This window comes from Lissotriton helveticus, chromosome 8 (assembly GCF_964261635.1).
Source record: "Lissotriton helveticus chromosome 8, aLisHel1.1, whole genome shotgun sequence".
Taxonomy (NCBI): domain Eukaryota; kingdom Metazoa; phylum Chordata; class Amphibia; order Caudata; family Salamandridae; genus Lissotriton; species Lissotriton helveticus.
The window spans coordinates 159,362,882-159,377,737 of record NC_136069.1 but is presented as its reverse complement, the minus strand read 5'-3'; the positions used below and the strand labels follow the sequence as shown (position 1 = coordinate 159,377,737).

At 44.5% G+C, this 14,856-nt stretch overlaps 1 protein-coding gene across 1 annotated transcript in view; it reads right to left on the bottom strand.

The window, feature by feature from the left end:
- Nucleotides 1-14,856, bottom strand: part of C2CD2 (C2 calcium dependent domain containing 2) — a 434,056-nt gene that overhangs the window by 194,586 nt on the left and 224,614 nt on the right. Inside the window, exon 5 of the mRNA XM_078656804.1 lies at nucleotides 2,608-2,721. Coding sequence (XP_078512930.1) covers nucleotides 2,608-2,721 — 114 coding nt within the window. The remainder of the gene's footprint in view (nucleotides 1-2,607; nucleotides 2,722-14,856) is intronic.

Sequence of the window (14,856 nt, the reverse complement as noted above, 5' to 3'; positions counted from 1 at the left end):
AATTAAAAGCGTCAATGGTGTTGATCCACTCTTGGATTTGGGTGGTCTGTCCAATGTTTGATAGGGGGAAGATTTCAGTCTTGGCTTGGTAGAGTTTCAGGTGGTGGTGTGATAGCCAGCTTTGGACTTTTAGGAGCGTAGTTTATAGCCGTCTTAAGTCCTCAAGAGAGGCTATTTTTAAGCAGAGCTTGGTGTTGTCTGCAGAGAGGTGGTATGGGATGTTTGCTTGTATGAGTATGGTGCGGAGGGGTTCCATGTAAATATTGAAACGTGTATGTGAAAGCATTGAGCCTTGAGGCACCCCTGGTTATGGCGGAGGTATCCAAGGTTGTGCTGTCTATTTTTCTTCGTTGGGAGTAGTTATGTAGATATGAGGCGAACCATTTCAAAACCAAGCCAGCTGATCCAAACTGTTTATGGAGGCATTCTAGAAGCAGCTAGTGGTTGAATGTGTCAAAGGTCGCTGGAAAGTCTAGGAGGAGTTGACAGCATCTATCCGCATCCAGTGATTTGAGTAGGGCATCTGCTATATTCAGTATAACTGTTTCTGTGCTGCAATCCCTTCCTGAAATCTGATTGCAATGATTCAAGAAGATTGTTGGAATCAATGTGTTGGTCGAGTTGGGAGAGAATGCATTTTTCAAGAACTTTTGCCAAGATGGAAAGGTTGGAGATGGGCCTGAAGTTGTTTGGGTCATATTGGTCTGCACCTGTTTTTCTATTTTTTTTTCAGCAAGGGGGTGATCTGACCTAGTTTAAGACCGTCACTATTATGAGGTATTCACACACAAACAACACTATTAGCCACTGGTTGTGTGAATCAGTCAGCCTTTCATAATCCATCGCTGCACTAAAAATACTTGCAGGACAAAGTAATGGTCAGTACTTTTTAAGTCTGCAAAATCACCAAGAATGTCCACATTTTCATCATGCAGGCCAAAAAAATGAATCAAGTGAAACTCCAAAAGACAGAGGTGTGCATTGTGCAGGGTCAGCCGTAATAAGGGCGCTGCAGTTTATTCTGAAAACTCATGGAATGGGCAAGAACATGTGTAGAAGGGCATGCAAACAGGGGTCTGTCTCCCCAACACCCACCCTACGCTTTTATGCATAGATCTTTTAAACTGTGGTGTAGGTCAGCAGAGCTAATACCGCATGATAGACTACAGATATTTATTCAATAATTATTAAAAAAAAGTATAAAGGTCTTATTAAGATGGCACGTTTATAGTGCTCCCTTATATTTCAATGTACAGCCAAATTAGGTAAGGAGGTCTGTGGGCATTTTACAGAACGGGGCACTCAGCCATGCCTGTGTATACACTATGGATCAGGTGCAGACAACAGCATACCCTCAATTGCGATTTGCACGCACACTCTCGAATGAGGGATTGACTACTTCACAATGTGCCATTCTAAAATGCGCAACACCTTGGGAATTATCGAACGGATTGTGCAATCTTCTGCAGCTACTTCTGGAAAACAGCAGGTAGAAATGCCTACAGTTATCCTGTGACCCTTCTGTAAAAACTGTTCCTGCTGTCACGTGCAGACTTCAAAGGGCAACCTCAAGTAGCAGGCATAAGCACACACTGGGTACCAGCCTCATGCACACGTACCTTAATCAGGGAGTTGGGTAAAGGCAATCCAGCTGCACAGTATGGCCTGCACCCCTAAAATAGGCCGGTTTCTTCTATAAATGTACAAACAGTTTATTGTGCCCTCTACACTGTGCTGTTTGATAAATGTGCTCCATTCGATTCAAATGTTTCAATGATTGCACAGAACAGGGATTATAAATAAATCATCCTTATACTAGTTTTATTTATTTTAAAGGATTTTAAAAAGCTGTGCACTACATTTGTACAACGTAAGAGAGAAGAAAGAAAAAAGTGCTCATGTAAAAACATGAGGCATCTCATTGAGGGATCCCAAAGGACAATCTTTCCTTCAAAGCTTTATGAACAAAGACCGAATTTATGGGTCTTATTTGGTTTGTTGGTCAATATGTCACATTAGTTTTTCACAGCCAAAGTGAAAAACAAGGGCCCTTGGGCAGAAATAGAAATGGGAAGGTCTGGGGTACCCCAGCCATAAATAACTCTTGAAAAAATCCAACAGCGCCATATGGACACGTTTCACAAAGCTATTTTGACACCGGAGCACTATTTAGGTGAGCAAATCGCATCATTTATGAGGCGATCTCGTCATGACCTGCAGAACAATGGAAGGTGACGCTTTTCAGTCAAAATGTATCCCTGTCGAGAGCAGGAAAAGGAAAACAAAAACAGTTTTGAGGGCGATAATGTGGAGTTTACAAGGTCCAAAATTGGTAGGGCAGGAGTTACTCCTCAAAAACAAGGTTTCCTCCAATAAGAAACAACATTAAAAGTTACACAAGCAAGTGCAGTTTAGCGCCACATTTCCACATGCACAAACAGGTGCAACTAGATGCACTCCTGGGAATTTCCGACAGTTGTAGATTCCCAGAACTTTGGGATTTCTTTGTGAACTCTATGAACGTCAGAAATGTACGGAAAGCATGGGAGCAAGACTACATCACGCCCATTACTACTATGCAATATCAACAAAAAAATGAAGGCTCACCTGGGAGTCCCTTCCATCTGTAGGCTTTGTACTTAAAACCACGGATGGACGAACTGTAGTCAGCAGACTCTGTAAAAGGTTCCTTAGCGTTGCGGAGATTGCATCTGCTCCAGTCTGTCCAAAGAACAAGAGAGAAAAGGCAGACCCAACAGAGGTCATTACTGGCAGCCATAATACTGGATGAATCACTTAATTTCCCAAACATTCTCATCCAAGTTTAAATGAAAAGGGGTTGGCAGTGTCTGTTCTATATCCACCGGAGATGCAAACTGAGGCTTTTATGGCAGACATCTTTCTAAATATACCTCAAAACTAATTTCTGTGGACTAACAGGATGATGCAATCCAGGTTTAAAATGAAAATCTGTAACAAATAGAGCATCAATTAATGCCGACTTGTATTGAGCTTCCACATCACCAATGTATTTTCAAAAGGGATTAGCCAGCCCTAAAGACCAAACAGCCTTTCTGACCTGCAAATGTCTTCTCCCGGGGAGAGGGAACATCTGGACAGCCCACAAACAACCAAGAGTTATTTAATTATTTAAAAAAGAAAAAAAAGTCTACGATGGAGGCGGTCACATTCTTGCATTGGCCATACCCCTACAACTGAAGGCCAGTCTTTTTGCCCCAAACCCAACTGGAGAAGACTGTGTGTAGGAGAGCAGAAGACAGAAAGCCCACTAGCCACCACATTTATTTAATTTATAGAAAAAGAAGATCGGGGTGGTGCAGCCTGTCTTAGCATCAGGCTGTTACTCTCTCCGCTCCTACAGACTAAACAGTCTACCTTGGGCCTGCCCCCAAGGTTTAGAGCCTGAATACTGTACCAGTCCCTCAAGGAATGCAAACTAATTTGCATTCCTTTTGGCATAGTTTTTACATAAGGACGAGGAGATCAGGATGACTACCCCCATCAAACCTCCCTTGAATGGCAGATAAACTATCTAGCGCCAAGTAGAAGGATCTGATGCCAAGATGGTCTGGCGCCCCATACCATTCCTTTTTTGGACACCAACCCTTGGGACTGGATGATAGAAGGTGAACTTTACTATCATCCCTCTAAGTGGGCAGAAAGACTATCTGGTGCCTAGGATGGAGACTACAATCAAGTTTCAAGGTCTGCAAGCTCCGCACTCAATTCTTTTTTTTTCCCCTAAGGTTTGGTATGCTTTCTGCTATCCCTCCTATCCACCCTCGGATGGGTACATAGGTGATAAACACCTCAATCTGCCTACCCATTGGAGATTAAAGCCTGCCAGACTATCATTAACAAAATGAGGAAAGTAATGGGGTAGGGTGCTGGATCTTTTTGGAATCGGGCCTCATGCCCGGGAACCAGACAGCATTCACAAGCCTATGCCCTCTCTCTTCCAGCCCATATATCAAAACGATGCCCAAAAAAATTCCAATTTCTTCTCACTTGCCATGGGGAATGGCTCTAGTGCTTGACCGGACAACCCTAGACAACGCAGTCACTGCCTCATGCTTCCATACCCTGAAGATGCTGAGGAGGATTTAAAAATGTTTCCTGTTCAGCACCTGGAAAGCCATCACGCATCCCCTCCTCACAGGCAAGCTGGACTACAGGAACACCTTCTATGCCAAGATCTACATAAAAACTCACCCGAAGGCTGAAGACCATTCACAACTCGGCAGCCAGAATCACTCTGAGCCTCCCAAGCTGGACTCTCTTTAGACCACATCTGAAGACGCTCCACTGGCTCCCTATACACAGTCACTAGCACAATTCAAACTCCTCACCCACACTTTCAAGGCCCTACACAACAGTGGGCCAGCATGCCTTAACAATTGCATCTCCTTTAACAAACTTTCCAGAAATATGTGCTCATTCGGACTCCTTATTTGCACACATCCCACACATACAGAAAACTAGACCTGGCGGTCCATCACTCCTAAAGCGTGTAACAACATGCCACCACACACAAGCGCCTCCTCCTAAGCTCTTCAATTCCACAAGGAGTTAAAGACATGGCTTTTCGAATAGGCCCTCTAGGATGTAGGTGAGGCTAGACAAGGCCACAAGCATTCTATTCGCCCACTCGCTATGGCGAGCCAGATTTCCTCAGGGCAAGCTATTTTTAGGGCCTACTGGCCCATCCTGGAGAGCTGACAAATAACTGGTGCTCTGTTCAACCACAAGTGAATGAGCAATAACGATGCCTTTAAATCTTGTTTCATCTTGTTACATTTGCTCCGCATTCAGAGACAGAGGTCAAAAGTTAGTTTGTCTTCTTTCATTTACTTTTCTTTCTCGGACTGCAAAATTAAAGGATTTTGTAAAGTGAACTGTGACAATCGTGCTGTGCAAAACATGTGAAATGAAAGGCTGTAAGATGCAAGGCTTTTTTAACACCACATTCAAATAGTTAAAAAGCAAATTGCACAAACATTTCAGAACATTCCAGCAGTTATTAAAGCACATTTCTGTAATTCTGTGTGATAAAAAAAAATGTGATGGATGAAAACAAATCAGAACACTTTACTTGGTAATGTGCACATGATAAATATTTTTGCTGGAACCCAATTTCCAAACATTGTTTATGCGCTATATAGATTGATCAGCAAAACTGCATGTTAGTGGGAGGGTTTTTGGTCATTTCAATGGGAAACATGCTGTCTGTTTATGACCGTGCACTACCACATCATGCTTTAGCAATATATTTACTAAAAGCAAGTTTTAAAACATGGACTGAGAAAGATTCCTGCCCCCGACCTGATGACAATGGTATTAGTGAACTAAAAGGCAAGTCGGGGTCAAGTTTACCCTATACGGGAGCCAGATGTGCATTAATGTTTAATGTTTAATGTTTAATGTTTATTAAAACTTTTATAGCGCGCTCAATTACCACAGGGTATCCTGGCGCGGTGAGTGAATTGACAACAGGAGTGATGGATCAGCACCAGAATGGACTATTAGAGTGGAGCATTAAACAAATGAGTCTTAAGTTCCTTTTTAAAAACAGTGATGGTCGGCGAGGCTCTAAGGAACAAGGGGAGGGCATTCCACGCAGAAGCTGCCTTAACTGAGATTGATTGGCCGCCCAAACGTGCGTATTTGTATTTGGGAATGGCCAGTAGGCATTGGCTGGCCGATCGTAAAGCACGGTTAGGAGTGTAGAAGGAAAACCGTTTCTGTAAATACGTCGGTCCCAGACCATGAGCAGCTCTAAATGCCAACACAAGAATTTTATACAGGATTCGGTGTGGTACTGGAAGCCAATGCAAGCTTCGTAGATGGCTCCGCACGCTCGACCTCCTGGGAAGAGAAAAAAGCAGACGTACTGCCGCGTTTTGTAATACCTGAAGGCGATGAACCATGTACGCAGGTAGGCCGCTAAATAAGGCATTAGCGTAATCGAGCCGAGATAAAATCAGGGCTCGAAGAACAGTCTCCTTAGCTGCCCTGGGCAGAAGAGCGAAAAATCTTCTCAAGGATCGCAAGGTACCAAAACAGATGCCGGTCAGTTTTTTTATATGGTCCGAAAACTTCAGATCCTGACCGAACCAGACCCCCAAGTTCTTAGCTGGGCCTCCAGTCGTACTAGGGCAGGGCAGGTCAGGAGGCCAAATCTGATCCTTGAAGTTGTCGGGAAAAGAGCCGAAGAACAGAACTTCGGACTTATCTTCGTTGCACTTAAGTTGGACTTGTGCAAGCCACCAAAATACTTCCGACAAACAATGCTGGACTGCTGATGAATCAGACACACCCTTAGGCCAGGTGAATAACAACTGTGTGTCATCTGCGTAGGCCATTATCTTGGCTCCCAGCTGTTCCGCCAGATATAGTAAAGGGGTCATATAAACGTTAAACAATAAAGGGCTTAACGTAGAACCCTGCGGAACTCCAGTTGTCAGTCTTTTCGGGGCCGAAGAGTAAGGGGGCATCCAGACCTGCTGAGTTCTATCGTTCAAAAACGATGACAGCCAGTCGAGAGCCAACCCTGAAATGCCGATGGCTCGCAATCTTGCAATAAGCAAGGCATGAGGCACCGTATCGAAGGCGGCAGAGAGGTCCAGTAAAATCAGGACCGCTCTGCCGCCCCCGTCCAGGCACTCTCGAACTGCCTCCGAAACCTCGACTAGAGCTGTCTCGGTACTATAAGCCGCTCTGAACCCTGACTGAGCAGGATGTAGAGCGTGGGAGGACTCAATGAAACTATCCAGCTGTTTAAAAGCCACCTTCTCACACACCTTTGCCAAAGCTGGCAGCAGTGAGAAGGGCCGATAGCTCGATGGCATTGCTGGATCAAGACCAGCCTTTTTTAACAGTGGGAGCAGTTTTGCTTCCTTCCAACTTCTCGGAATCAAGGCCATGGAAAGGGAGAGGTTAATGATTTGAGTCACCTCTTGGTTAATAATATCCACTATCCCTCCCAAAACCCTGGCTGGGCAGGGGTCCGAAGGAGATCCGGACTTCAACGCTGCCAGGATTTGCCGTATGTCCAATTCCGAGGCCGGCCGGAAAGCAACAAACTGATCTTCTGAACATCGGCTATCCGATAATAAATGGGCTGGTGGAGTCATAGAGGACTTTTGAGCCACTTCTAAGTCCAATTGAATTTTTGCAATTTTGTCCGTAAAATAACAAGACAATTCTTCACACCATTGAGCGGAAGACGGGAGCCGGGGTTGAGCAGCGCATGGAGATAAGAAATTTTGGACAATTGAGAAAATCTCTTTACTGTTGTTATCCGCCCTCTCAATTCTGTCCGAATAATACCTGCTTTTAGCTGTCTTAATCGCAGCGTAATAGTCCTTTTGGGCTGCACGTAAGGACTTCTTATCGGCTGGCAGGTAAGCTTGTCTCCAAACTCGCTCCAATTATACACGGAGCAAATGTTTAGTCTATTAAATCAAAGAGTTGTTTTGTACATCAGATATGCTGAACTCGCATTTTTCAAGGTGCCCTCATGTGAGAACGAAGGAGAAGGCAGCTCAATAAAAATAAAATATTTGACTAGGATCACACAATTTGAAACTGGTTTACGGGTCAATTTCATTACTGTGCGGTAATCGGATAGTCGCAATGTGTGATAGTGTATATACGGGTGACCAGCTTACAGGCCGAAGGCTCCTTTAGGACGTTCTCCAATGCTGAAAGTGACGGCGGCACAGTAGGGAACGTGATAAAGCATACCCGGCATGCTGCTCTGAGCTGGAAGTACAGCAGCGTGTCCAGTGGCAATGGTTGTGATGAGCCGCATAGGTGATGTAGTGTAAGGAATTGTCCATCAGGGTATAGGTCATTGAATGTAGTTAGCCCATTCTGGTGTGTGCTTTCCCATGTGCTGCGCTCCAATAGTGGTGGAATCCGTGGGTTATTATCAAGCGGTATGGATGGTGCATATAGCACGTCTAGTTTGGCCCTCCCGCAGATTCCCTTCCGAGCCCAGCGCTGGGTCTCTGTGGTATCAGTATTTTGTCTGGGACGTTTGTAGTCTTGGTAGAGTAATGTTGAGATAGATAAGGGGGACACTATCTATTTGGATGGCTAAGTGTTGTTGTAAAGGCGTCGTGTGTTGCCAAAAATGAAGATATTGGGTCTGGGCAAAGTATGTATATAATTCAAAATCATGGGCTTCCAAACCGCCCTGTATTAGTGGCAGTGTAAGGAGTTTCCAGGATGCCCTAGGCTGTCTGCTTGCCCAGACCAGCTCGATGAGGTTTGATTTGAGATGTTTGAAGAATCTGGAGGTTAAGGGAATGGGGTTATTTACAAATAGATGTAGTAATTTAGGGAGGATTATCATTTTTGTAATAGATATGCGACCTATGAGGGACAGAGGCAAATGTTTCCACCTTTGGACCCTCTCCTCTATCCATGCTATCACTTTGCCATAGTTGGCAGTCCAGACCTCCTGAATATCACTTCTAATCCACACACCAAGCTATCGGGAACTCAGTGTCAAGGGCAGCTGTACAGTGCGTCAGCGGGAGAAGCGTGGACTTTGCCCAGTTAACCCCTTCCATGCTCATGATGGAACGGTTCCGTCATGAGCGTCGGTTGAGCTGTGCTCATGACGGAACCGTTCCGTCATGGTTCCATAAGCCCAATGGAACGTTCAGCACAGCGCGAAAATTCGCGCCGCGCTGAAGCGGTTAATGTGGATCCCAGAAATAGCTCCATACCGCACCAATTCCCTAGTAAGAGGTGCAAAGTTAACCGCTGGGTCTAGAACGTAAAAAGTGAGATCATCTGCGTACATGGATACGATCAGGCCCCTGGTGGTAAACCCAATAACCCTATTCGCATGATGCGGTCTTAATCTAGCTGCCAGCGGCTCCGTGGCGTTGGCAAACAATAGAGGGGATAATGGGCATCCCTGACGAGTGCCGCATGTAATTGAAATATGATCCGATATGAGGACTGGCCCTGTCACATGTGTCTACTCAGGAGCTTTCATTGGCAGTTTTGAGAACTATTTACTAAATTAATGTACACAGCATGCACAGGACGCCAGCTTCAGTAATGGCGGCTGCTACTTCGTATTTCTTTTAAACACGCCCACTGCACGCAAGTCTGCTAGGACGCTTCTTCCTTTGTTCCCCCTCCGTCCCCATCAACTCCCTTTGTGTATCTGTTTTTGTTTAACCAGAGCGTCAAGCTATAAATGTTAAATACGCCCCCCGTCGCCGGCTGCACAAACAAATGAACATTTCCCAAAAGTACACCTTAGATCACGGGGGAAGAAAATGTTTTTCAGTTGTTCCAAACTCAGGCCAACCAGTCTCCGAGAACTTACATGTTGACATGATTGCATACAAGCATTTCCTGTTTACGTACTGCATACATGCATTACTTGTTTTTTGTTGTTTTCAAGCGCCCCATGCTGCACTTTCACGTTAATAGAGGCCATGTCGCTTTCTTTATACCAGCTGCGTCTAATGAAAGGTCAGCAGCCGCTACTAAAGTGAAACCGCGGCATGGGGCGCTTCTACAAAGAAAGCATTTATTTGTCAACTTGACAAACAATGCTTTTATGGGTAAAAGCGCCCCATACAGCGCTTTCACTTTAATGGCGACCGCGGACCTTTCTTTAGACACGGCTCATCTAAAGGGGCGCAGCCTCTATCAACGTTAAAGTGTGGCATGGGGCGATTGTATACAAAAAATATTTGCAATGCAATAGGTCTCACATTTGCAAGAATTTAAGCGATTGTCATTTACAATGCCAATAGCTCAAACTCTAATAAATGCAAGACCTATTACATTGCAAATGCTTGTTCTTTCTACCAATCACGAAAGAACCACTGGTTATAAAGATTAGAGTACTGGATGGACTCTGGTACTGCTACCTCACCAATAGGGCAGTTGATTCAGAGATGGAGAGCGTTAAAAATAATGAAGCCGTTGGGCTAATGTCTCTAGGGTTAGATTATGCGAGGTAAGCAGAACAGTAAATTGCTGTTGCATCTTGTCCTTGATGCTCCAGTGCAAATAGCGAAGTACAGTAATGGTGTTTAAAATGACCAGTACTAGTGTAATTATGCTGCAGGTCATACCTATGATCCTTACCCGTGACATGCATGGTACTGGATGAGTCCTGGAAAATATACTAGTCAAAGATGACAGATGGAACAGTATCTCCATTAGCAGCAAGGACTCCAGGGAAACCTTGTCCCGAGAATTACCTTGTTAGGTCGAGCCTAGAGGTAGCAGCGCGCATGCGCTGCCCTGCGAGGCATGCTGTAATCAGTCTGTAGAGTTTCAACACACGCCCACCGCTTTTCATTGGTTGCTTGGTCCACCTTTACAAATTCCATATTTTCCCTTGGTGAATAGAGTACATTTGACTCACCTTGTGTCTGTTTTGTTCCCGCCCTGCGGACTGCCATGGCTACATGGATCCTTTCGATATGGACCATATGTTTAGGTATGCGCACTACTTTTTCTTTTGCCCCCGCTGGTTTTCCTGTTTGTGTTCACAGCTCTGCTGCTAGCTGTCCCGGTTTACCTTGCTCCCGCCCTCCCGCCGTAGTTTGTGTTACCTTTCTTGTCCCCCCTTCCTGCTGTCCATGTTGTCTTTCCTATCACCCCCTCCCGTTGTCTGAATTGTCTTTACTCCCGCCCCCTCCATTTGTCCGTGTTGTCTTTCCTCGGCCTCCCTCACGCTGTCTGTGTTGTCTTTACTCCCGCCCCACTCCTACTGTCTATTTTGTCTTTACTCCCGTCCCCCTCCCGTTGTCCGTGTTATCTTTACTCCCCACCCCCTCTCGTGCCCCACTCCCGTTTTCTTACTGTACTGGTGGACTTTCTGATGCCCAATGCCTGGTAGCTCGGGAGCACATTTGTATAGACCAGTGGCGTAATGAAATTTGAGAGGACCCCCCCTGCAAGGTGCACGGAGAGGCCCCCGCTCCGGATTTTATCAGGAGCTCTCGGACCACAGTACCGTGCTGAGGGGGACTGTGTTACGCCACTGGTATAGACACTAGGTGTTCTTTGGTGTGGCGTGGGGGGATTGTCGTGTGTTTATGCAGCTTATCCTCTGCTGCACTTTTGTAACCCTATAGACAATAGTTTGCTTTCCTTCCACTCCTGTTCCATCTCAGAACCAGGTTCTGGAGACACACATTCTGCACCTTGTTGTTTGTGTTTCGCGGGCATGTTAGTTTAGCAGGTATGTTCATTGTGACTGTCTAGCATCCCTCACTTCCCCCATTGAACACATTCAATCATGAGTCCAGCCTGTTCATGCTGTGGCCCTCACATGTTCCTACACCAGTGGTCTTGCAAACATTTTATGTGCACCCCCCTTACATTAATTTCATAGACTCCCCTCCTTTAAAGTAAAAATATGTTCTTGCACATAGAAGTCACAGGTTACATTTTGTCAGCCACCTAATGCACTGTATTTAAGTGTTTATTATTTTATCGGACTCCATATATATTAGCAAAATGCGGGGGAGGGAAGCACACCATGTGAGATGATCCCTGTAACTATAAAAATATCCTTATTTTGTAAAGCACAAACTACTCACCCTTACGGGTCTCAGGCGCTGGGGGCCGTCGTGGAAATTGCAGCTGCCCTGGCCGCTGCACCACACCTCTCCATACAGTGTGCATCTATTTTTTCGCGCTGTAAAGCCTAATGTTAAATTTATTAACATACTGCAAAATGTATTGAATGTTCGGCAGTGGGGAGAATAGATCATGCAAGACATTACAAAAATGATGTGGCTGTGTACTTTTCCTAAAATAATATATTTAACGTTGCACTGATGTTTAGTTCTTCCTTTAAAGGGACATTTGCCAAGTACACTGGCAAAAGCCGATTTGCAGTTAAACTTTTGTGGTCTCCCACTATTTGTCTGCTTCCATATATCTTTTCCTGCAATTCGTACTTTAATCTTTTCACTGTTTTGGTAGTTCTACCCTGTGATGTACTTCTCAGACAGGGGATATGCCCTCAGTCGTATACAGTCTGGAGGTAAACCTTCCCACTTCAAAGAACAAGACACACCACTCAAGACACACCCCTCTCCCCAAAACTAAAAACAATGCAAGAGGCGAGGCACGAAACCCCCTGTTTTGGGCATTTTTATATGGCGCGGACTCCACCCGAAGGTATTTAAGCGCTTTAGAGGAACACTAGTTGCATAACGACTGACATATTGACTTTTTTGGGCACATAGAGATTACGTGATTTGTTAATCTTAGGATGTTGAGGCTCCTGCCAAAGCTCGAACCCGGTTACCCAGCTTCAAGGTCAGCCTCTCTAGCCGTTATGCCATATGCTCTGCCAATTTGACGGTGCCAAAGTAATTTGAGCTAAACAAAAGCCACTTCGAAGGGGATTGGGAGGATTCAGGTATGCAAGAGTCCTGGTTTGACATTCCCATTTCATAAATGTCTCATGCCTACTGCACGCCTGCAGCTTTGGGGCACATAGAAGCTCATAAAGAGGAAGGAACTACCACCTTGGGGTCCCACAGCAAACCACTAAAACCAATATATTGCTGAAAGCCCTGTGGTCTGCCGTTCATCCTCCCTAGGTCGCAATGCTCCAAATTCTTCTTGTTTATATTGCATGTAGTTCATAGCGCTGCATTCGTCACATTTGCTGAACGCCTCTTCCGTCCCCTTCCAGCCTTGCCTTTTTTTTTCTTGTCCCTTCAACTCATCCCCCTTCCTCCGTCTTTGCCTCTATTTCCCTCTCTCTATCTTTTCCCTCTCCTTATCTCTCCCTTGCCCTCTGTTACCTTCCTTCCGCCACTCTCTTTAGTCTTCGTCAACACCACTCCTCCAGTGGTGCTAGTTTTTGTGAAAATCAGTATACTTATGCGTGCCAGTGCTCATGTTTTATAAATGGCAGTATGGTGTGTGTCTCAGTGCACACAGCATACAAAAAACAAACCTCTTAAGCTGTGTCAATACTTAAACAAATGGTCATTGTTAAAGCAGTTTTGCGGGAAATGTTATAACTACAAGAAACATTCAGGAACAAAAAAATGCAGCATGGTAATGGTCACGCATATTTCTGCTGTGTATTTGACTGTCTGCATTGTTTTTAACATTTGTAAACACCATGAACTGGAAATTTCTCCTTTAAAGATATTTGTTCTTTATCTAAATAAAGATTATTATCTTTTATCTTTTATGTAATGGTCACGCATTTTAAATAAGCTACCATTTCCATGTGCTTTGTGCAAGGACAAGCAAGCATTTCATAGAGCTGCAGACAGTTGTAATTGCAATTTTCTGTCAGTTTGATTGTTTATTGACGGAAAGAGGTCTAATTTCCTACATTTGGTAACGCTCTGCATTTTGCCTATAAAATGTGCTCTGACTCATGCCCTTTGGTGTGAGTTTCTGTGTGAGAGTGGAAGGTGGAGGAGGGCAAATGGTTCACTAGAGGTAAAAAATAAAAAAGAAACTACTTTCTGAACAAACTACATATCCCTCTCTCTCTTCCTGTCCATCTATTCTGTGCAGCTCTCACCTCTATCTAATCACCATGCCACATAATCCCACTACACAATTCCACTCCACACAATTCCACAACTAACAATTCCAATCCAACCCACATATTTCCACTCGACACCACATACATCCTCTCCAAACCAAAACACATGGGTAAAAGGCCTTGTCATCTACAAAGCCAATAGCTCCAACTCTCGGAAATGTGAGACCTGTTGCCATTGAAAATGCTTGTTTTTCTTTTGCTCCCTTTAAGGATTTGGATTATCTAAACTCAAGTTCATAGAAGTTGTCCAAACTCTTAATGGCACATTTACTGGATTTACCTTTACCTCTACCAATTTATGAAGGAAAGTTGGACAACTCTGGCAGCGTTGTTATATCAACACTTCATCAGAGCAGTTCTTACAAGTACGAGAAAAAAAAAAGAGCTGAAGCAAACTATTTGAGTGGAATTAGCGTTTGGCCTCCAGAAGGAATAACTGCACACTTGTAAGCTGGAGACTAAATTACTAAAATATGAATCTGAAAAGGAGGGTAGAGTCGGCAGAATAATGCGGTTTGATATGTCAGCAAAGACATCTGACCGGTTTCAGCATCAGCACTTGATGCGTTGGGACAGCCCCACTGGCTGTATGCAGAGCAGGCAACAGTAAACAAGTTGATGTTTCCCCACAGGCAGGTCAGAAAGGGTCAGCCAGCAAGGTCTGTTGCCCACAGACAGAACACTTCTTGAAAATGAGCAACTGAAACCTAGAAAACCGAAATGCATTGCAGGGCGCACCATGTCTTTGGGAAGGGGGAGAAGAAGCCTACTTACGAGTAAGGGAGGTTTTGTGAATAGAGAGCTATAGAGAGCACAACAGCTTTTTCAATTAAGCCATTGACAAAAAGGATTCAGCACAGTTTTAAGAACTCAAAATCAAGAATAAACACAGTTTTGGAACAGCAAGTTGTGAAAAAACATCCGCATGTATACAAAAAAATACTGCAAAAAAAAAAAAACTTCTCAGAAGCATTATATTAAGGGCCCACGTCACTTTAAGCAGTGTTTTGCCAAGCAACCTGCTGGGGATTTTTTTTTGCCTCAATGGGAGTAATCGTCCTAAAGCATACATTAGGACGAAAGCATGCACGGCCACAAATCCAGTCTTAAGGTATATTACATAACAGGAAGAAAATCATACACTCCATGGGGGAAAAAACAAGCAGTCGAGCAGATTGAAAAGTACTCAGAGTGGCGTCTGGTTTTTGCCAACACGTGGAAGTAGACCAAGTGATCAGGAACAGGGAGGGTTTGCAGGT